The sequence below is a fragment of the Rhinolophus hipposideros genome (assembly GCF_964194185.1).
Source record: "Rhinolophus hipposideros genome assembly, chromosome: 3".
Taxonomy (NCBI): Eukaryota; Metazoa; Chordata; class Mammalia; order Chiroptera; family Rhinolophidae; genus Rhinolophus; species Rhinolophus hipposideros.
The window spans coordinates 90,891,665-90,913,527 of record NC_138049.1 but is presented as its reverse complement, the minus strand read 5'-3'; the positions used below and the strand labels follow the sequence as shown (position 1 = coordinate 90,913,527).

Sequence of the window (21,863 nt, the reverse complement as noted above, 5' to 3'; positions counted from 1 at the left end):
TTTCTTCATTTTAATCGAAAGTTCTAGTGACCTAAGTCTTGTGGGTATACAACTTTAAAAATCCTCAACTTGGTTTAACTCATCAACTTTGAAGTGCCAAATGTATGTCAAAGTCCAAAGTTGTCATCATAGACTGTGTTACTTATGTTAGCCGATGTATGAAACAGATTTCTGTGTAGATCCAAGAGGAAAAGCTACATCACTGTTTGGAATCAAATTTGTAACTAGCAAGCCTACAATTACCACTCCGGTATGTGTCAATTAAATGATATAGCCCTTCTCCACTTAGTCTTGTGCAATGCACGTTGAGCATTTCAGTAAATTTTGTTTTCACATTGGCAAGTAGCCTTGCACTTTTCCTTGAGTAATTCATGTTCACAACCAGCTGTTGTCTTCAAGGAATCACAGTTACTAAGGAGATCTTCATACTGACAACTATTGGCTGTAACAAAAACAGATTAGTTATGTTATCATTTTCCTTAGTAGCAGCAAAACAACTTCAAAGTGTATAGGGAGTAGGATTAAACAAGTCAACATCTCTTCCACTATGATGGGCCTTTTTGAGGTACATATGAGGTGCCTTAGGTTGAGCTCACTGATTAATCCATCACTGTTTTATTTTGAACTGGGTGATATGTTTCTAAACTGAATTGACCTACTTTTATCTCTTAGCAAAAACATTAAAATGAATATATGCGTAAATAAATCTTTCTGCGCTTGCAGAGTCTAACATGAAAGCCACTAGTGACACATATATATTTAAATTTAAATTATTCTAAATTAAATAAAATTAAAAATTTAGTTCCTTAATCTTATTGGCCACATTTCACGTGTTCAAAGGCCACATGTGATTAGTGGCTACTTTAAAAATGATGCTGATAGAGAACATTTTCTTCATTTCATACTATTGGACAGCATGGCTCTAAACTCTAATGCTTTCTTTCTGGAGAAAGTGATTTTCTACGGGAGGATAAAGATGTGAATCAGTGATAATATGCCCCATTTTCTTCTGATATTGCTTCTTGGGTATTCCCCAGAGGTCCCAAATTCAACAAATCTCAGACTAAATTCATCATACTACCCCCAAGGCTGACAATTCTTGGGTTTTGTCACCCTATATACCTCCCACAATTTCAGTGAAATGGCTCTCCTACTCAGTAACTTAGGCTGGGAACTGAATCATTCTGAACTCTTCTACTTCGGACCAACAATCCACCAGCACAGGTAACAAATATTGGCTATTCTACTTGTCTCTCAACTCTGTCCATTTCTCTTCATTCATTTTGCCAGTAATGCAGTAAAGACATTCTTTTTTCTTTCTACCCTTGTTTTTCAACAGTTTTTCAGCTAGCTTTCAACCAATTGTTTCTATGTATGACTGCTAGAAAGCTTTTTATAAAACATGATTCTACCTTGTCACTCATGTTTAATTTTCTTCAATTGAGTGTATATTCCTAATAGGATGAATTCCAAGATCCTTAGCAAATAGCATTCAGCATAGGTATAAATATTCAAATTTTTTTCCTTTAGTTGATTTATAGCTTTGATGTCATCAACATTCTGAATTATACCTATATAATTCAGTGACAAAAAATGCTAACTAAAAGCGAATGCATTTGAAAGGTAAAAATCTCAGTGAATGGGCCAACTCTATTTTTCAACTATAAAAGGCCAACAACTATTTTTCCTTCTATTTATGATGTCTTTAGAAATGATACATATAGCATTTATTTCATTCTTTCCTTTTGCACAATATGTTTGTGGATTCTCTGAGCCAATATTGTATACAGATTGGATTTTGTCATTAAAACTGTGCACAAAACTACTCTTGAATTATAGGGCACGTGATCATTTATTAACTCAAACACTAATGATTCCAATTATACTATAAAAACATGATAATCAGCACAATGAACTCATTAGCACAAAAGAAACATCATATTTGGTTTGCCTGTCTAGACCAAGCTGTAATTTTATCTCACACCTGTATGTTTATACATTTTCATTCTTTCAAAATACCACCTTTGGTATAATGATACTAACTTCGATGAAATGAACTAGTTACCAGAAACATGTATAGTTATATTAAAGAGCTCTGCATACTTCCAAAACCACACTGATGATAGATGTTTCATTATGTTACATGTGGTAATATTCTTTTCATTACAAAAAATATGTAGATTATTAAAGTGTATAAAATGTTGAGTAACCTTTTTGTCTTTTGCATAGAAACATTTAAATTGGTAAGTTAAGGAGGTTTCTTAATCCATAAAAAAGAAAAAAAAATCAATTGTTTACTATCACAGCAGGTCAATCACTCAAACTTACTGCATAGTCCATTCTCACAGTTACCAGGGCAACTGGCACAGGGTGTTCCTTGTTGGTAGGGGGTATTCTTTTTACTCACATTATTCCCACTGAAATTTAAAATACATGATATCAAATACTTTTCACTTTGCTGTTTAGTTTATACTCCAAGGAGCATGAGCCACTGAATATACAGTTATTACAGTTATATTTTTAGATATGTTAACAAGACTGAAAAATTACATTCCCAATGTGTAATTCAGATAACCTCCAAATTAAGAAAATACTTCACACATTAACCCATCTCCTTGACTGTACTTTTTCAGGCTGATCAACTAAATTGAGATAGCTAGAGCTTAAAGTGTTCAGAGTATATTTCAACACTTTCTTCATGTCCTGGGAGACTCAGTCATATTGGTAAGGCAGTACACTCCAATGAGCAAGCTAGGGGTAGAACATATCTCCTAGAGAGACATGAGAAACTCCTGGGAAGGAAGGGGTTGCAGGATGGAAAAGAATACTCAATGTTACAACAGCATTTCATATTTGAAAGATGATAAAAATACCATAATTTCTCTAATATGAACTAGGGACAGGAACGTTACTATGTATATAAATATATTTTATTTTCCTTCTAGCCAGGAATAGGGATATTTAAGTAGTTAGTATTATGTGTGTTTGTTGGCTGGGAAGAGCTAGGGAAGTTTGTGAATTTCTAGAGGAATGTTAGTTTTAAAAAGTTTTGATAAGCACCAATGTCCAGGGTATAATCACCTTACAGGGACTAACTTGTAACTCACTGATAATCATTATCATATTGGCCATTTAATTCATTTGAAAATACATGGAAGTCCAAATCTCAACAGTATCAAGTGGGCCAAGAGCCCAAGGCAGTACATTTGGATCTCAGTATCGCTACACAGAATGTATCTACATGTGTGTGAATCCTTAAAAAATTGTAAAATAGACATAAAAGTATTCTGGAAGGTCTCTCACATTTGCTTTCCCTCATTACTCACTCCAACCTTCACTTCTGATGCCTGGCTCCAGGCACCTCCCCTCTCACAGCCAGGCAGTGAGTTTGGATGATTCTCATGTAAGACTTCAATTCTTTCTACTTAACCCTAATAGGTGCTTGTGGAAAAATGACTTTGGAGGTCACACTTTTCAAACAAGAGATCCATATCCATAACCCACAATCTCAAAATAAATCCTGTGGGAGATTTGGTTTTGGGGGTCCCTCTGCCTCTAATCGTAAGGTATTTCAAACCGTAAAAGAAATTAAGACTAACAGATATGTTGGGATTAGATCTTCAGTACGAATATAGGATTCATTGTGGAAGACGTCAAACATATTGCTTGGTGAAACAGCATGTTTCCTGTTATAAATCAAGACCTCATAGGTTGGTTCATTATGGAGCTTTTTGTTTGTTGGTTTGTTTGTTTGTTTTTTGTGAAAACTGCTGAGAAACAAAGACATAAGATACTTTTTCTGGACTCTGAAATATACTAAAGATCTCTTGAGAAACCTTTGAAACCCAAAAGAATGAATCATTTTTAATGGTAAAAATGTGAGTGGTCTTTAGATAAATGGAGTGGAAACATTTTAGCAGAAAAGATGGAAATCACAATTTGCTATCCCTGATTAGCCACTCCACTAACCACCTTGCTTAATATCAAGCTTCCACCCTCCTAGAGTGTGAAATTGGCAAGAACTGATGATACCAAATCTGGAGAAATGCACACTAGACAGGGTCATGGAATACCCTTGATCCCCAGGGAAAGGCAATTGAGAGAAAAGACATCACTTTGTAACTGAGGAAAGAGAGCTTCAGAGTCTGTACTTGGACCTGAGAACTTGGTTTCTTATTGATAAGTTGAAATTATCTCACCTTAAAAACCATTTCCAAAGATGTTTCCTTCCCTTCACTGAGGTATGCTTTTTAGTCTCATTTGTTTAATATATGAGAATTTAAAAATATTAACTTGCAGATGGAAGTATTGACACTGAACTCTAAAGAGTATACTTACGCAGGACAATATTGGCAAACGTAGTAGTATTTTAGACTCTGTTGATTGGGACAATAGGCAACTCCACATCCAACAAGGTAAGATGAGTACCAAACAACCTACAAATCCACAAGGGGATATATAAGAGTACATTTAAAAAGAAGAACAGTATTAAAAAACAGCTAGCAAATAAACACTTGAAAAAAATGTTACTACTATAGTTTGTAGCATTGTATCTTATGGAAATATCTAAATTATTAAAAGAAACTCACAAACTTTTAAAATATTACATTTTCATGCACATTCACTACTTTATTCAGTTATACTGTTGGAAAAGTACAGAATGCATTTCCCAATCAAGAGTTTTGCCATGGGAAAAAAAAAAAGACAGCTCTAGATGAAGTACCAATCAAATGCAGGACTGTATCATACCTATTTTGGCTCTGTCCCCCAAATTAAACACTGGGGTTTGTCATAATTTGGAGAAGCTTCCTATATGGGAGAATATAGTAGTTTAATTTGTTCCCTTTACCTGGGTATAATGTCCAACAGGTGCATTGGAACTCTTTGGTCCTACACCATAGACAAAATTTTGGCTCTCATCATACCAGTTTTGAATTGCATTTGACCAGGCAGCAGGATCACTTGACATATAGATATTCTCGCCACATTTCATACCTAAGAAGGAACAGGTCATGAGGACAGCAATACAGCATGCAAAAGAAATCAACTGTATGAACATAAGGATGTCGCCTTTCACTTGCTAACTGTTGATTAAAACATAAAAAGGGGGTTCTATTCCTTATCAGCTATAAAGCTGAATAGAAGACAGATCTGCCGAGCACTGTGAGACTAACCTCAATGTGTAAATCTTTGAATGGGTTGAGAAGACCTTATTTTTAAAAAATATTTCTCCCTCTGGATTGTCAAAGATGTATGCTTTTTCATGATACATTCTTCATGTGTGTAATGTCTTGTATGTTCTCAGCTTTTCCTTGTAAGCTTGCAAAAAGCAGCAACTACTTTTCTTTCTCTCCTCCTTTTACCCACCCTCACCAGAGATTTTTCACATATAGGACCCTGAATAAACATTTATGATTACAATTTTGTGTGAACTGTGGGGGGGAAAAAGCTTTATAGGCAGTCTTTAAGAGCCCCAATCAAGAAGCAACTGACATCAGGAGGGATAACAGTTTTCAAAACTTTTGAATCTTCCCTTAATAAGTCAGAATGTCCCAAGGTCAAATCCTCTTCAGCGAGTTAGGCGAGAAGGACCTTGCCGAGGGTGAAATAAGCAAGATAGTGGAGTAGGAAGCCCCAGACTTTCCTTTCCCCAACAAACACACTGATTCAACAACAGTTTATGAACAAATTACTCTTGTGAGAAATCCAAAGGCGAACTGAAAGGCTCCCATACCCTGGGAGAATATGAACCCAGACTCATTGGAGTCTGTAAGATTAGAATCCCCTCTTGTTAGAAGCCCTACCTTCAGTACAGTGCCATATGATCAGGAAGAGACCCGCCCACCCCACCCTGAAAGTTCCTAGATTCTCCCAGGGAAGAGAATAACTTGGTCTATGTGTCCAGCATCCCATTTTTTCCAAGCAGACTCTGCAGAGGCCTCACTTCTGTCTTGCTGGTCTTGGAGCTCTGAGTGTCGTTACACATTGGCTAGCTACCTAAGAGAGAATGGCTATGGTGCTTGGGCCGGTACACATCATAACTGCTTCTCCTTGGCTCAGCACAGAGCAAGCAATAAAAAAATCTTATCTCTCAGCTTCCGCCCTTGGAAGGCAAAGAGTTGATCAGTGTGTCCAATGTTCCAATTTTGCCAGGACTACCCAAAGAACTGGCATCTGTCTTGCCAGTCTTGAAGCACTGATGGGTTTGGCACAGTCTTGCCCAGAGAAGATGGTTTGGTTCTGTAGATGCCATAGCTCTTTTTTTCCAGCTCAGCATAGAACAAGCAGACAAAACCCACAGCTGCTTGCTTCTCCTTGGGGAGAAAAAGAGTTGGGTCTGGGCATCTAATGCCACAAATTGCCAAAGGCTGCCAAAAGGACTGGCTGCTCAGAAGATTTAGCTTGTCTGGGAATGCTAACAAGATCTAACATAATCTAGCTGCCTGGGGCTAGTGAAAACAGATGGGGATTTGCACTGGCAATTGCCATAGTTTCCCTTCCTGGTCCAGCACAGAGCGAGAAGACAAAGAAATCTCAGTTCCTAGCCTCTCCCTGGAAGTGGAAAGAATTGGATGGAATGTCCAAAGTCCATTATTTCTGGGGGCTGCCTGAGGAACTAAGGATATTTTCTGAGCACAATGGACTTAAACAGGCATTTCTCCAAAGACGATGTAAAAATGGCCAACAGGCATATGAAAAGATACGCAACATCACTAATCATCAGGGAAAGGCAAATCAAAAAGATATTATTACGATACACCTATCAAATATCTATTATCAAAAAATCCAAAAGACAACAAGTGATGGTGAGGATGTAGAGAAATTGGAATCCTTGTACACTGCTGGTGAGAATGCAAAATGGTGTAGCTACTACGGTAAACAGTATGGAGGCTTCTCGAAAACATGAAAAGTAGAACTACCAAATGATCTAGCAATTCCACTTCTGAGTACTTATCCAAAAGAATTGAATTCAGGATCTCAAAGAGATATTAGCACTCTGATCTTCATTGTAGCACTTACCATTTACAATAGCCAAGATGTGGAAACAACCAAATGTCCATAGACAGATGAATGGATAAACAAAATGTGGTATACACATACAATAGAACACTATTCATCTTCTAAAAAGGAGGAAATTCTGCAACACTTGACAACATGGATGAACTTTGAAGACATTATGCTAAGTGAAATAAGCCAGTGACAGAAAGACAGCTACTGTATGATTCCACTTATGCGAGGTATCTAAAGTAGTCAAATTTACAGAATCAAAGAGTGAAATGGCAGTTGCCAGGGCTGGGAGGAAGGGAAAATGGGGGCATTACTAATCAATGCACATAAAGTTTCAGTAAGCAAGATTAATAAGCTCTAGAGAGCTACTGTACTACATTGCACCTATAGTTAACAATGTGTATTGTACACTTAAACATTTGTTAAAAGGGTAGATATGTTAAGTGTTCTTACACAATAAATTTTTTTTTTTAAAGTGCCTTGTGTCCCAGAAAGTTTTCCCTATCTTTTCAACCCCTCACTTACATTTTGGTGGCTTGAAATTTAATGTCTACATGCTGATTAGAGTATAAAATATTCTTGGATATTATCTTTAACAAGGAAAGAGAGAAACTGATAATCTAACAGACTTGGATTTTAAGACCATTTGTTTCAGTCTTCTACTGAATGCATGCATCTCTCTTCATATTTCATTATAATGTTAGTAGCAACAATATAAACAATAATAGTTCTGAAATTACAGGTAAATTATTCATTACTTTCAAATTGGGTTTGTCTATTGTATATTATCATTGATAAAGTAAACAAATATTTTATATACAGTTTATACATAAATCTTTTTTCTCTGTTTGATCCTTGATAGATATTTTATTTCAATCTAATGTATTATTCTATGCATTATAGGCACATAGTCCATACAAAATACTTAACTATGTTATCAAAATTTAAAAAATGAATCAACATACTCAAAATATTCATTCTGATTTAAAAAGGCTTAAATATTTATAGGGGAAATTCAGGAAGAATTAAACAATCAATGTATTTTATGAATACAAAATAATTAGATTTCAGAACACCAAATGACTATAAAATATCACACAAAGGCAGTGGGTTAGAAATCAGAAAGCCTGGTTAACTTTCTAATATATAATACTACTTCTGGTTGTATTTTGGGTAAGTCATTCCTCCCACATCCTAGTTTTCTAATCTTCAAAATTTGAAAAGTGGTGATACATGACCTGCTTACTCATGAGCTGGTTGAGAGGAACAAATGATATGCTGCTTGAGAAATTATTTGTATGACATAAACAATCAACAAGCACAAAATGGTACTTATCATAATTACCTCTCTATATACAGTGATTTCAAAAAGACAGAAGTATAAGCAACATTTATTCACAATGCCTTCTTAACACCTCAGAATGGTCCATTCTATTTTATTTATCCAGTGTTACTTTATTTGTTCATTTATTCATCAAATAGTTACTAATTTACGCACTGGTTTTTCGGTCTGCTGCATCACTATGTCCTAAAGTGCACTTATTTGCCCACTTTTGGGCATTTGATGTTGCTTCTTTGTTCCATTCCTAAATGTCAAAACAACAAAAAACAAATACACTTAAAAATTCAACTCCAACAAAGCCTATGCATTATAATCTGATTGGTAGATTGATTTGCACTACTCTAAAACTTCTGTAGATGTATCATTTAATTATCTCTACTATTAAAACATCTTTGTGTGTGTGTGTGTCTTTATCTGCCCCAGTACCGGTTTCCACACAAAGATAGTCGATGGGTGATGTATTTAACAAGAGAAATACTAATACAATAATATCTATTTATGATAGCACAGCAGCCACACCTAGGAATTTTAGTAATGGTGCTACTTTATATACTGATCAATTTGTGAAGTATTATAATTATATTTCGATAGTAATAAGCTGATTATTTCCAGTTCCATTTGTAGCCCATTTCCTTCCTATGGGAGATATTTAGCTTTTAGGGACTATGCCCTAGAAAATGTGCTATTTACCCTAAATGGCACTGATCCTGAAGGAAAGGGGATTTCTTTAATTTAGATTAGGGAAGATAGTGAACAAAAAGTTTAACAACTTCACCTTTGATGTCTGAAGATTTAGCTTCTAATTCTGCCTTCCCAATGTAATACCTCTGTAACCTTGACAAGTTATTTAATCATTATAAAGGAAAATCAAGAATTTCTGCCCTGCCCATAACACAGCTCAAATAAAATAGCAAAATCAAGGCAGAACTTTGTAAGCCACAAAGTGCTTAAGAGCTGCCTGCTCTTACCACTGCTAGTTCACACCACTTTCCTTATGTTGCTGCCCCTTACCATCTTTAGCATGTTGCTGGCAGGTGGAGAGACTGATTTCCTTAGCTCATTGTGTTTATTGACAATCTCTCTTTGGACTGACGATTGACTGGTTAACAAAGCAGTAAAGGCTGGATCCTAAAGGGAAATCAAATTATTTTTTAACATTACTGAAAATTGCATGTGAAAGTGAACAGGTTAATTCAAGGGAACAAAGATTACTTTAAAAAGCATTCAGTTCAAGCCAATATTGTTGTTAAGCATTGCCAATGAATCTCAGCCAAAGTTCTGACAAACAGGAAAGAAATCATTTGAAGCTTTGAGAATGGGGATGTAATTCATGGCATGACAAATTAAAAAATCCTCCGAGGCCACAAAGGCCAATTTCTAGTTTCAAGGGAACTCTAAATATGACACATAGGTGGTAATATTTTATAACCACAAAGGTGCACAACTAGAACCTTAAGACATAATCATTCACATCTGATCAGGCTGCAGCAGAAAAATACAGGATAAGCCCGAGAGTGTCCCAGACATTAAGGTGAACTTTTACCTGATCTTGTATCTGTATTTGAGAGAAAGAATGTATTTAGAACGTAGTACGGAAAGAATATTTAGACTCTAAGTGCATTCAACCTTCTAGAAAAATCTTTCTACTTGTTGTGAGTAGATTTTATGGAGTCATTCAAGAGACAATTTTGCAAAATTAAACAAATTTCAATGGCAATATGAAGGGAACAAAGCCATCCAATTAAGGGACTATTGCTGACTTTGTTCCTTTTAGTAACAGAAATATAATTAAGGTATTAAATCAGGTGTTGATATGCTTGTTTTATCTTTGTGTGTGTGTGGCGGGGAGAGGGGGTGGTGATCTGGAAGTAGACTAGTGTATGTAGATTTTTCCATAAGGTTTATGTAATTTGAAGACCTAATTTTACATTATCAAAAATATTGTTTCATCATGTAGTCAATATAAAAATGATTGAGATATTTTCTTCCTATTCTTTTTGTACTAAATCTTTGAAATCTGATGTGTATTTTACACTTACAGTACATCTTGTTTTGGAACAGCCACATTTCATATGTTCAATAGCCACACGTAACTAGTGGCTATGTACTAGACAGCTCAGCGTTAGACTTCCACCTAGATAATTGCATTAAATACTCCAAGCTACCAACGAGTACTTTGTGATATACCAGACACTCTTGCCCTTGCTACTCTCAAAGTGCCTTGCCATCCTACAAAGTTGCTAGGATAGCTCTGGATTTTCCACTTTAACTTTACCTTTCCTTCTGCGGGGAAAGATAGAAGCAGCACAACCTCCAGAAACACCACCACTGGGAGTAAAGCCATTGCTGGAAGCAAGTCAAAGAGAACAAAGGTCTGCATTGAAATATGTACGCAGACTAAGAGGGAAAACACAATGTAATGATCATGGTTATCTCAAAAGAGTTGTGATTCCCAAATTCATAATGTAACGAGAGGAGATTGTCATATGGTGGCAGTAGAATCATAACAGAATCAACCTTGTCACTGATAAGGACAATAAAATATAAACAAGAAGCTGACTGATGTCTTTGAAGTTTTTATGTATATAAAATATATACAAATTGTCATACTTTTATGTCTTTCGATTAAAGATCGTTCTAGCATAATTGTTTCAAAGTCATAAACGGGAATTATTCTATTTTAGAGTGAAATGTAAAGAATTTATTTAAGTTTCAATTTGATATAGTCTGTAAAAGAGTAAAATTAACTTGAGATAGTTTTCTCAATAAAAATGTAACCATAAAGTTTTGAAAATCATGGATAGATTTATTAAATATATCATTTACCATTGGCAAAATAAAAATGATTGGTAAAAATGTTCACATTAAAATAAACGATTTACCCTTCCGTTGGTTCTCAGAAGAGGATGAAGTATCTGCTTTATGGGAAAAGGGAAGGTGGATAGAAGTTTAGAACACAATGTATATTACACCTATATCTGTTTTAGCAAATTCTGATTGTGCAAATAAATATAAGTTAATAAATTTCTGAAGCAGAATTTTTCACACCAGTAGCTTTAAATTTTATTGCCAGTTGTCTGACATTATTTTTGCCATCATTTGGTTTCCCAAATAGCTTTTAACATGAGTAAGAAAATCATGCCCTCCTTCCCTAACTAGTTAACCCTTTTCTCTTTTCAGGTACACTCAAATCTCAATGCTGCCTTTTGGCCTAGTATTTTTGTAATAACCACTCAACACTGGTTAATCACTGTGAAGGTAACCAGGGCCCTACCTTATAGCTGAACTACTATGGCTCAGCTTTCTATGACTTTTACTTCCCAGTTATCAACCTTCTATAGCTTACTGCTTAAAAGCGTAGTCTTTGGAAACATCAGTTCTGAGAAATCCTCTTGGAGATTCAGTGAAATGTGGATTATCATGGGTTTGCTTTGAAAACTGAAATGCATAATATACATAAAGTGCCTTAATACAATGCTTGGCCCATAATACTCAATAAATGGAAATTATTAAAATTTTTATTATTATCTTTTGCAATGTGTGGTATTTTTTTGAGCTTATCTTTCCAGAAGTACATGTTGTTTGATTGAATTGCTAATTTTAGAAGTGTTTATAAGACCTGTTGTTACTTCCAGGTGTCACAGGAAAAAGAAAATCCGTATAATCTAATCAAAGATTCAAATGTTCAAGGCCTAGTCCTACTGGAGACCTGCTGGCTAACTTTAGGGAAATGATTTAACACCTGGCTCTTGTATCCTCATCAGCTCATTGAAAGACCTATACATGAGCCTGAAGATTTTGTATAGCTCAGTTATTCAATAGATTTGCATTAGATGACTCACAATTCCATCATTCAATAAACCATGATGCCACATACTCCTCCCTGCCATTCTTCTTGCCCCCAACCAACTCACCCAACTTGTAATTATCTTTGTTGCATCAATGAAAGCAATAACACTTTCGGTGAGAGTATATTTAAAGAAAAGTGATCATATTTTTTTCCTTTAAACCACATTCTTACATCGTTGAAAAGGTGGCTGCCATTTCCCCGACTTATTACTTACTAATAGAAAACTACTGTGCCCTTTCTTGAAGGTGTTTTAAAACCAGAATAACTTGGTTTTCCTAGGGTGTCTACTGGAAGAACATGGTGTATGGTTTCATAATCCTAAAACAAGGAAAAAGAGGATATTTAAAATTAAAAATGTGAAGAATAGATAAGTAGAATCAATAATCTCTGTCACAAATTTAAAACTTGACTCAACTGTTTAGTATTGTTCTCTAATCCTTTATTCATCTCATTATGAAGACCATAATTCCCTTCTGAGATCAAATTGTTTTGATGTCCTGGTGTCACGCAGGGGACCCTGCTCGCTGCGCCATTTGTCGTGCAGGGTCTCAGCTCCCACTCCCCGCCCAAGAACGCAGGACACGGTAAGGCCAAACAGGAACACCCACGGAGCCACAGATAGGGGAGTCAAACCAATATATTCTCGCTGGCGGCTGGGCTGGAGACACAGGAAGCAGGATCTACATAATCTGCCTAACAGCAGTCCGTGCTTGCCAGCCACCATCTTCTCGCTAGCCCCCATTCCTTCTGCTAGCGTAGCCACAGCCGTTATATTAGTGGCCAATGGCCTACGGGTTACAGCTGACGGCCAACTAGCCACAGCTGCTGGCATCTGATCACAGTTGATGGCCATTTACTACCCGAGCCAGCACCTTTCTATGTGAGGCCGAGAGCCTGGAAACTGTTTTTTGGGGTTTTGTCCCCACACCTGGCATTTCATTCAGACACAAAGAAGTGGGCTTCTTAGAGAAGTTCAAAATTATTGGTTGACTTACTTCCTTGGAATACCACAGCATATTTTCAAGACTCCCAACTCCTCCTGATCTAAGCCTTTAACCCACACACTCTTCAGAAAACAATTTCTTTAAGTAACCACCCACATAGTGAGCATTTACTACATGGATTTGGAGTCATGCCTGTATCTCTTCAGGTTCTTTTCCTAGAAGCCAGTAGATGACATAAATCCAGAAGATTCAATACCCACAATTCTCATTGTAATATTCAATTTCTAATAACTGCATTCAAAACATAAGAAGCTAAAGTTCTTAATTTAACCTCACAGAAGGCCAGATTTAGAAATGACAACAGTCTTCTGCTATGACTCAGAGCTTTTCATGTAAATACGAGTAGAATGATTTATCTTTTAAGATAGGTAGGGAGTTTCAATAACAGAAACAGAAAGAGGCATGTTGGACGTCTTTGACTGGATCAGCACTAAGGAACACAAGGAAACACTCTATCCCTCTCTACTGAATCAGACCATGATGTGCCAAGCAGAGAGCTAGAAGAAGCACATAGGATCAGAAGACCCCTCACCTCACAGATCTTTTTCCCCACTGTCTTCACCCTACCTCCCCGGCCCTGGCCATTTCCGGTTTCCCAGCCAGCTCTAATTCTTACCCTGGCTCCCGAGCCCAGATGTTCCTGCTTCCTTTGGGGCCAGAGCCACAGACCAGCTGCAGCTTGCTCCTCCTACCGCGTGGAAAATACCCAGCCAACCACGTGTGGGCGACGTCAAGGGGCTTTATGCCTTCAGCACAGTCAGGGGCTAACCCAATCCTTCCGACAACTGCCACATCACCCTCAAGGGCCGCACCAGAGAAAACTCCTACACATTATCCCTTGTGAAAACTAGAGTTCTGCTTTTCTTTCACTCCCATCATTGAATGAGGAAGGTAAACGTCTGCTCACACACCTGAACTATAGGAGGAGGATGGAGATAATAGGATTCGAAATGCCCAGGAGGCGGCTGGGAAGGGAGTGTTTTTTTACAGACGTGATCTCCCGAATTAGCACACATCAAAGTTTTAAAAAGCAGCTTGAAAAAGTCCGTATATACTTAAGTTTTCAATACAATACCAGTGTTGTGCCAACAGTGATCTCAGGGTTATGTAGATAAAGCTGGCATTTTGTAGGTTTGCTCATTACCACTTGGTGTTCTCGTTCCTCTCCATCCCTTCCACAACAGTTTTGTGGTCAGGAAATTCAAGAACAGTTAACAGAAATAAGCTTTAAGAGAATGCCCAGAATTCCTGATCCAAGGCTGGGGGTGCGTCAACTTCAGCATGTATATTGGAGGTTGTTTGAAGACATGTTGACTCTCTTCACAGAGGGCAGATGAATAATGTACTTTCCGCTGTCCTTAGTTGTTTCCAGAACTTCAAGAAATGAATTAATTCATTATCTAGAGGATGGGTTGGGTTAAAATATGTCAAACCAAGGATTAACATCAATCATTTGCGAGAGCTCCGTATCCTATGCAAAGAGACTTGGGATTTCTCATTTCAAACCTTGAGACACTCCTAAGCACAACTTAGCTATAAATAAGTGCCATATTTCACGGTGCTGAATGCCATTTTCCCTTTGCAGTATTAAAATTCCAAGTGACCAGTGCACAGACATTATTTTAGTCCTCCCCTACTGTTATTTCAGTTGAACTACTACCGACTTAAAAAATCTTGGAATTTAGAAGTCACCCTAGACTTTATGGTTACATTCAGTTGAAGTTAACTCCTGACAGTTTGCTTCTCTAAATGTTTATGAAATCTATCCTCAGACCTCTCAGTCTCATGGCTATATTCATGTTTTCACCATATCTTGCCTAGATTATTAATCTAAAATTTCAAATACTTATATCCACAAAATTGCTGCTCACCTTTTTATAAAGAGAATTGCTTGTTGCATTTGCCCTTTTCCTATTGCAAAACAATTCATTGTTATCTTATAAATAGTCTATAATTTACTCTGAATATCTGATTTTTCATTCTTGGAGACACTATACCTATAAATATATATATACCTATATATACCTATATATATAGTTATATATATATATATATATATATATATATATATATATATATATATACCTATAAATATATATAAATATAACTTGCTCTGGTGGCTGATGTCAGAATGAGAACAACCTGAGTTGTTTGTAGTGATAGATATTGTCAGTGAACATGTATTTGAGAAATTGACTATGTCTCTCTTGATTATTGCTATAGCTCCAAAGCCTAGCAGAATACCAGCTACATAGGTGGCAGTTTGTAAATATTAGTTGAGTGAATAAATATTGACCTGGCTTAGACTCTTAGGGAGTGCAAAGAAAAGGACACATCATCTCTTTCCTCTAGGACTTACAGTACTGTGGATAAGAGTATATACATATGAACATTGCCAGGTAGTGCAATTTAGTACTAAGTAATTGGAACAGAAAACATATACAGCAATTGGGAGTTTGTGAGTTGATGTTATCTGGGTAAAGACTAGATGGTAGAGTGACATTTAAACTGCTTTGAGAAATATACATAACATGATCAGAAAGACAAAAAGAGTATCGTATACCTGGTTAGAAGAGCAGAAACAGAGAAATCAATATATCACAAAGGCATATTTAAATCAGAATGATAGGCTGTTGAAAATGTTGGGGAAACTTTGTATAGAAGACTGAGATTTGCTTTCTTCTATAACAGGGGAGAGTACTTTCACTGATGTTTAGACAGTTGGGAAATTATATGATCAAAAATTATTTCATCAAAGCTACCTGATAACACTGTGCAGAGTGATTTGCAGAGCTGAGAAGTTGGTGATAGAAAAAATAAGAGTGTGGTGACAATGTCCCATATTAATTTTAGAATAATAGAAATAGGACAAAGTGTTGGGATGTGAAGAGACAAAAAAGCAGTGTTGACGATGAATTTGGTATGCAGGGCAAGTCCAGAATAAAAGAAAGCTTGTAGGTTTAGAGTCTACTTGTGTTGGAGAGCACATGGAAAGTCCATCTCCATTATTGAGAGGAACAATGGAGGTACTTCAAATACTCATGTAAAATCAGAAGTTAGCAGTGTGCTAAGTTGGAAGAAGTGTTCAAAGTGCCTGAGAGTTGGGAAAATTGGGTTTTTGCATGGATTTTGATGAGATATCCATTGTAATTGTTATCCTTTCTACGTAAGCTCCAACTCTGCCCTATAATTTTGTGAACTTGCTAAACTTGCTTATTAGTTCTAATTGCTTTTTTATGGATTCATTTGGATTTTTCACAAAAAGATCATTTTAACCTGCTAATACAGACAGCTTCTACCTTTCTAAACTATGTCTTTAATTTATTTTCATTTATTTTATTGCATTGGTTGTAAACTTAAAATGTGAATGACGTGGTGTAAGCTGACGTATTTCCCTATTCCTAATAGTGGATTTCAGATTGAGAAGTACTACAATGGTGTTTTCATCTATAAAGTGATATAAAGAGAAAGCACTCAGTTATTCACTAAGTATAAAGTTAGCTGCAGGATTTTGTAAGATGTTCCTTATTAAGATGAGGAAGTTACCGTCTACTCCTAGATTCCTGAAAATTGTTTTTATTAAAGGTGCTGAATTTTGTCAAGTGCATTTTTTTGCATCTTTTGTTGGTGATTATGTTTTTATTTTATTAATATGGTGTATCATCTGAATTGATTTTTGAATGTTGAACCTTTTATTCCTGGGATAGCCTTATTTTCTCATGGTGTATAATCCTTTTTAAATGTTGCATCTATGTTCATGTAGTTTTCTTGTGATGCCTTTGGCTTTGGCATAAGGTAATATTAGTCTGCATTGGGAAATAGTTCTCGTTTTGTCATAATATAAACAAAAGTATCTTGAAATTAGTTGTACTATATACATTACATATGTACACACAGACACATCTATAATCTAGTGCAATATAACTTAATCTCTCCTGTCAGTAGTCTCTCAACTGTTTTTTTCTTCATTCTTGTTCTCTTATAATTTGTATCTCATCATATTGCTTACTTATGATATCCCAATTCTTTATCTGCCCTAGAAGGCACCATGTGACCAAGTTGCTGCCTAACTCTCTGATCCCTTTTTAAAATTATCTTTACCTTGCTCATTCTACTCCAGCCGTCTTAGGCTGCTTGCCTTTCCTTAAATATACCAAGTTTATTCTTACCTCAACAACTTTGTATTCACTGTTCACTTTGACTGGAAGTTCTCTTTTTAAGATTTTTATTGTGAAATATAGCTAACATACAACTTTATATCAGTTTCAGGTGTATACCATAGTCTTTCAACATTTATATACCAAAAGAAGTGATCACCATAAGTCCAGCAACTATCTGACACCGTACTATGCTCACAATATTATTGACTATATTCCCCATGCTATACATTACATCCCCATGACATATATGTTTTATACCTGGAAATTTGGACCTCTTATTCCCCTTCACCTCCCCGCCTTTTAATTTTTTAATTACAGTTAACATTCAATATTATCTTATATTAATTTCAGGTGTACAGCATAGTGGTTAGACATTTCTATAAGAAGCAATCCCCTGACTAGTCTAGTACTCACCTGGCACTATACATAGTTATTGCTCTAACATTAACTATATTCCTTATGCTTTATTTTACATCCCCATGAATATTCAATAACTACCAATTTGTACTTCTTAATCCCTTCACCTCTTTTACTCTGTTGCCCAACCCTCCAATATATCATCTCAATAAATCTAGTATCCATCTGACACCATACATAGTTATTACAATATTATTGACTATATTCCTTATGCTATACCCTACATCCCCATGGCTACTGTATAAGAACCAATTTATACTTCTTAATCCCTTCCCCTTTTTCACCTTCCTCTCAAACCCCCTGTCATCTGGCAATCATCAAAATGTTCTTTGTATCTATGAGTGCGTTTCTGTTTTGTTTGTTTGTTTTGTTCTTCAGATTCTACATATAAGTAAAATTGTATGATATTTGTCTATCTCTGTCTGACACTCCACTCAACAGAACACCCTCCAGGTCCATCCATGCCACTGCAGATGGCAAGAACCCATTCCCATCCATGGTCAAGCAATATTTCATTGTATATACATACTGTATTCTCTTTGTCCATTCATCCATTGACAGACACCCAGGCTGCTCCATATCTTGGCTATTGTAAACAACGCTGCATTGAACATATGGATGTACATGTCCCTTTGAAGTAGTGTTTTGGGTTTCTTCAGATAAATACCCAGAAGTGGGATTACTGGGTCCCTCTTTGTCTCTTGTTATATATAGCCTTTGTGTTACAGTATTGCTACCCCAGCTTTTTGTTTCCATTTCCATTTTCATGAAATAACTTTTTCTATCCCTTTACTTTCTGTCTGTGTGTGTCTTTCCATCTGAAATGAGTCTCTTATAGGCAGTATATATAAGAGTTTTGTTTTCTTACCCATTCAGCCATCCTATATTTTTTATTGGAGAATTTAATCCATTTACATTGAAAGTTACTTTCGATAGATACGTAATTATTGCCATTTTATTATTGCTATTTTTGATCTTTTTTGTTTTCCTTCTTAAAGAAGTCCCTCTAACATTCATTGTAATACTGGTTTGGTGGTGATGAACTCCTTTAGCTTTTTCTTGTCAGGGAAGCTCTTTATTTGTCCTTTAAGTTTAAAGAATAGCTTTAGTGGATAGAGTAATCTTGGTTGTACATCCTTACTTTTCATCACTTTGAATATTTCCTGCCAATCCCTTCTGGCCTGCAAAGTTTCTGTTGGGAAATCAGCTGACAATCTTATGGGAGCTCCCCTATAAGCTATTAGTTGCCTTTCTCTTGCTGCTTTTAAGAGTCTCTCTTTGTTTTTTAACTTTTACCATTTTAATTGTAATGTTTCTTGGTGTGGGCCTGTTTGGGTTCATCTTGTTTGGGACTCTGTGCTTCCTTGGTTTGTATGAGGTGTGATCAAAACATATGGTGAATGTTTAACAATAAATTTATTATAGTAGAATCCCATTGCCATTAATCCTCCTCACTTTGAACACACTTATCCCATTGTTCTTGCCACTTTCTGAAGCAGTTCTGGAAATCTTCTTTTGTGAGTGTTTTTAGTTGCACTGTTGTGGCTGCCTCGATGTCCTGAATTAATTCAAAATGTTTATCTTCCATGGCCATTTTAACTTTGGGGAAGAGCCAGAAGTCGCACGGTGCCAGATCCAGTGAATAAGGTGGATGAGGACACACCGTAATGTTTTCATTTGACAGAAATTGCTGTGCCAGAAGTGATGTGTGGCACGGAGCATTGTCATGATGGAGGATGACTTATGGCACACTTTTAAACTCACCTTCTCTCAACCTTAGCTCATACTTGACTGCACCGAACAAGTTGAAACTTGTCCCATACTATTACAAAGGTTCGACACACCTCTTCCCATATTGAAGATCCCTGCCTTTCCAATGGATGGCACTCGGCAGCACCATTCACCGTATTTGTTAATCACACCTCATATTTCTATTTCCTTCACCAGGTTAGGAAAGTTTTCAGTCATTATTTATTCAAATACATTCTCAATCCCTTGCTTTCTTTCTTCTCCTTCTGGTACCCCTATGATGCGAATGATGTTATGCTTGATGTTGTCCCAGAGGTCTCTTAAACTATCATCATTTTTTTTTTTTTTTGGATTCTTTTTTCCTTTTGCTGTTCTGATTGTTTTCTGCTACCGTCAACATCATTGATTCAGTCTTCTGCTTCATCTGGTCTGCTGGTGGTTCCTTCTAGTGCATCCTTCATTTCAGTTATTGTATTCTTCACTTCTGACTGATTCTTCTCTGTGGTTTCTATGTCTTTTTTGATGCCTGCTATCTCCTTGTTGAAGTTCTCACTAAGTTCCTTGAGCATCCTTATAACCATTGTTTTGATCTCTGTCTCTGATAAATTGCTTGCCTCCATTTTGTTTAGTTCTTTTTCTGGAGTTTTCTCCAGTTCTTTCACGTGGGACACATTTCTTTGTTTCCTCATGTTGGCTGCCAGAACTTGGTTTGTCTTGTTAGTCACTCTGTTTGTAAGTACCTAATTAAAAACCTGAGCTATAATTGTTTTCAATAAATATTTGTTGAATGCAGGATTGAATTATTATACATTGTGATGATTGCTATGAAAGAAGTATAGGGATGTAGGTATGAGAGGGAATGGAGGATGTTCTTCAGATTACTTACTCAAAGGAATCTCTTGGATGGAATGGAGTTTAATGTGTAGGAGCTAGTCTAGCAAATAATGGAAGGCTGACTCTTCTAGACAGAGCTAATAGGAAACATAAATGCCCTGAGGTAAGAAACATCTTGAGGAGCTTGTGAAAATTTAATAAAAATCTTTGTAGTTAGAGCATGAGTAATAAGGGAGAGTGGAAAGAAGTGAGATTAGGTGGGAAAGTATAAAACATATCATTCAACTTCTTTCAGGCCATTTTAAGGTTATGAATATTATCTTAAGTATTGAGAAGTCTATGGAAAGGTTTTGAAAGTAGATTAATTAGGAAGTCTATCACCTTAGATATTAAGAAATGTGCTGCAAAAGCAGCATCTGGGAGCCATACTGGTGGTCTTGAACTTGTCCCTTTTTTGCCTTTGCCTCATGATTAATCATATGTTTAAAATTATTAGTGATGCTTGACACTGGATAGCCATGTGAGTCTGATTTGACAATGCAATCATTGGTATTATGTGAAAGTTCTTGAGAAAGACAAAATCAAACATTTAGTAATAGAATAGAGGAATGCAAACTTGGGGTGAGGTGGGAAGTCTGAGAAAGAATAAACATAATCTAGAGAAAAATTATGAAGTATTATGGATCCAAGGAAACAAGATTTTCTTTCTTTTTTTAAATGCACTTTTTGTTTTGGAATATGTTTAGATTTACAGAATCTTGCCGAGATAGCACAGAGAATTTCCATATACTCTGAACTCAGGTTCAGTTTCCCTAATGTTATCATCTTACATTAACCTGATACATTTGTCAAAACTAAGAAATCAATATCACTGTTAAAAACACTCCAAACTCTGTTCCGATTTCACTAATTTTTCCAATAATGACCTGTTTCTGTTCCAGGATCTGATCTAGGATGCCTCATTGTATTTAAATCTCATGTTTGCTTAGTCTTCCCCGGTCTGCAACAGTTTCTCCGAATTTCCTTATTGCTCATGATTTTGATAATTTTGAGGAGTCCTGGTCAGGGGTATTTTCTAGAATGTCCCTCAATTTATGTTTGCTTGATGTTTTATCTCAGGATGAAATTTGGGTCACAGCGTTTTAGAAAGAATATCACAGAAATGAAATGCCCTTCTTGTCACATCATATAAAGGTGTACAAGAATCTACAAGACTTCTTACAGGTGATATTAACTGTGATCACTTGGTTAAGATAGCATTTGCCAGACTTCTCTACTGTAAAATTACTACTGTTCCCTTTCCAAACTTTACTCTTTGGATATGAGTCATTAAGTTCAGCCCAGATTCAAAAGGGAAGGGACTAATTTCTACCTCCTAGAGAAAAGAATATTTATATATACTATATTGAGTGCTTCTTTATGGGCAATTTGTCTAAGAGAAGAGAGGTTTTAAAATGGAAGGTGTGGTCATATTGTACTGTATAATTTATTCAGATGAG

At 36.2% G+C, this 21,863-nt stretch overlaps 1 protein-coding gene across 1 annotated transcript; it reads right to left on the bottom strand.

Moving 5' to 3' along the window:
* Positions 1–314: 314 nt before the first annotated feature.
* Positions 315–10,694, bottom strand: LOC308494955 (cysteine-rich secretory protein 2-like; the record flags this gene model as incomplete). Its single annotated transcript, XM_081042974.1, has 7 exons — positions 315–442; positions 2,329–2,417; positions 4,339–4,436; positions 4,850–4,995; positions 8,507–8,594; positions 9,362–9,478; positions 10,626–10,694. 7 exons carry the CDS (start codon positions 10,692–10,694, stop codon positions 315–317), a joined length of 735 nt encoding a protein of 244 aa, XP_080899100.1.
* Between the last annotated feature and the right edge of the window lie 11,169 nt (positions 10,695–21,863).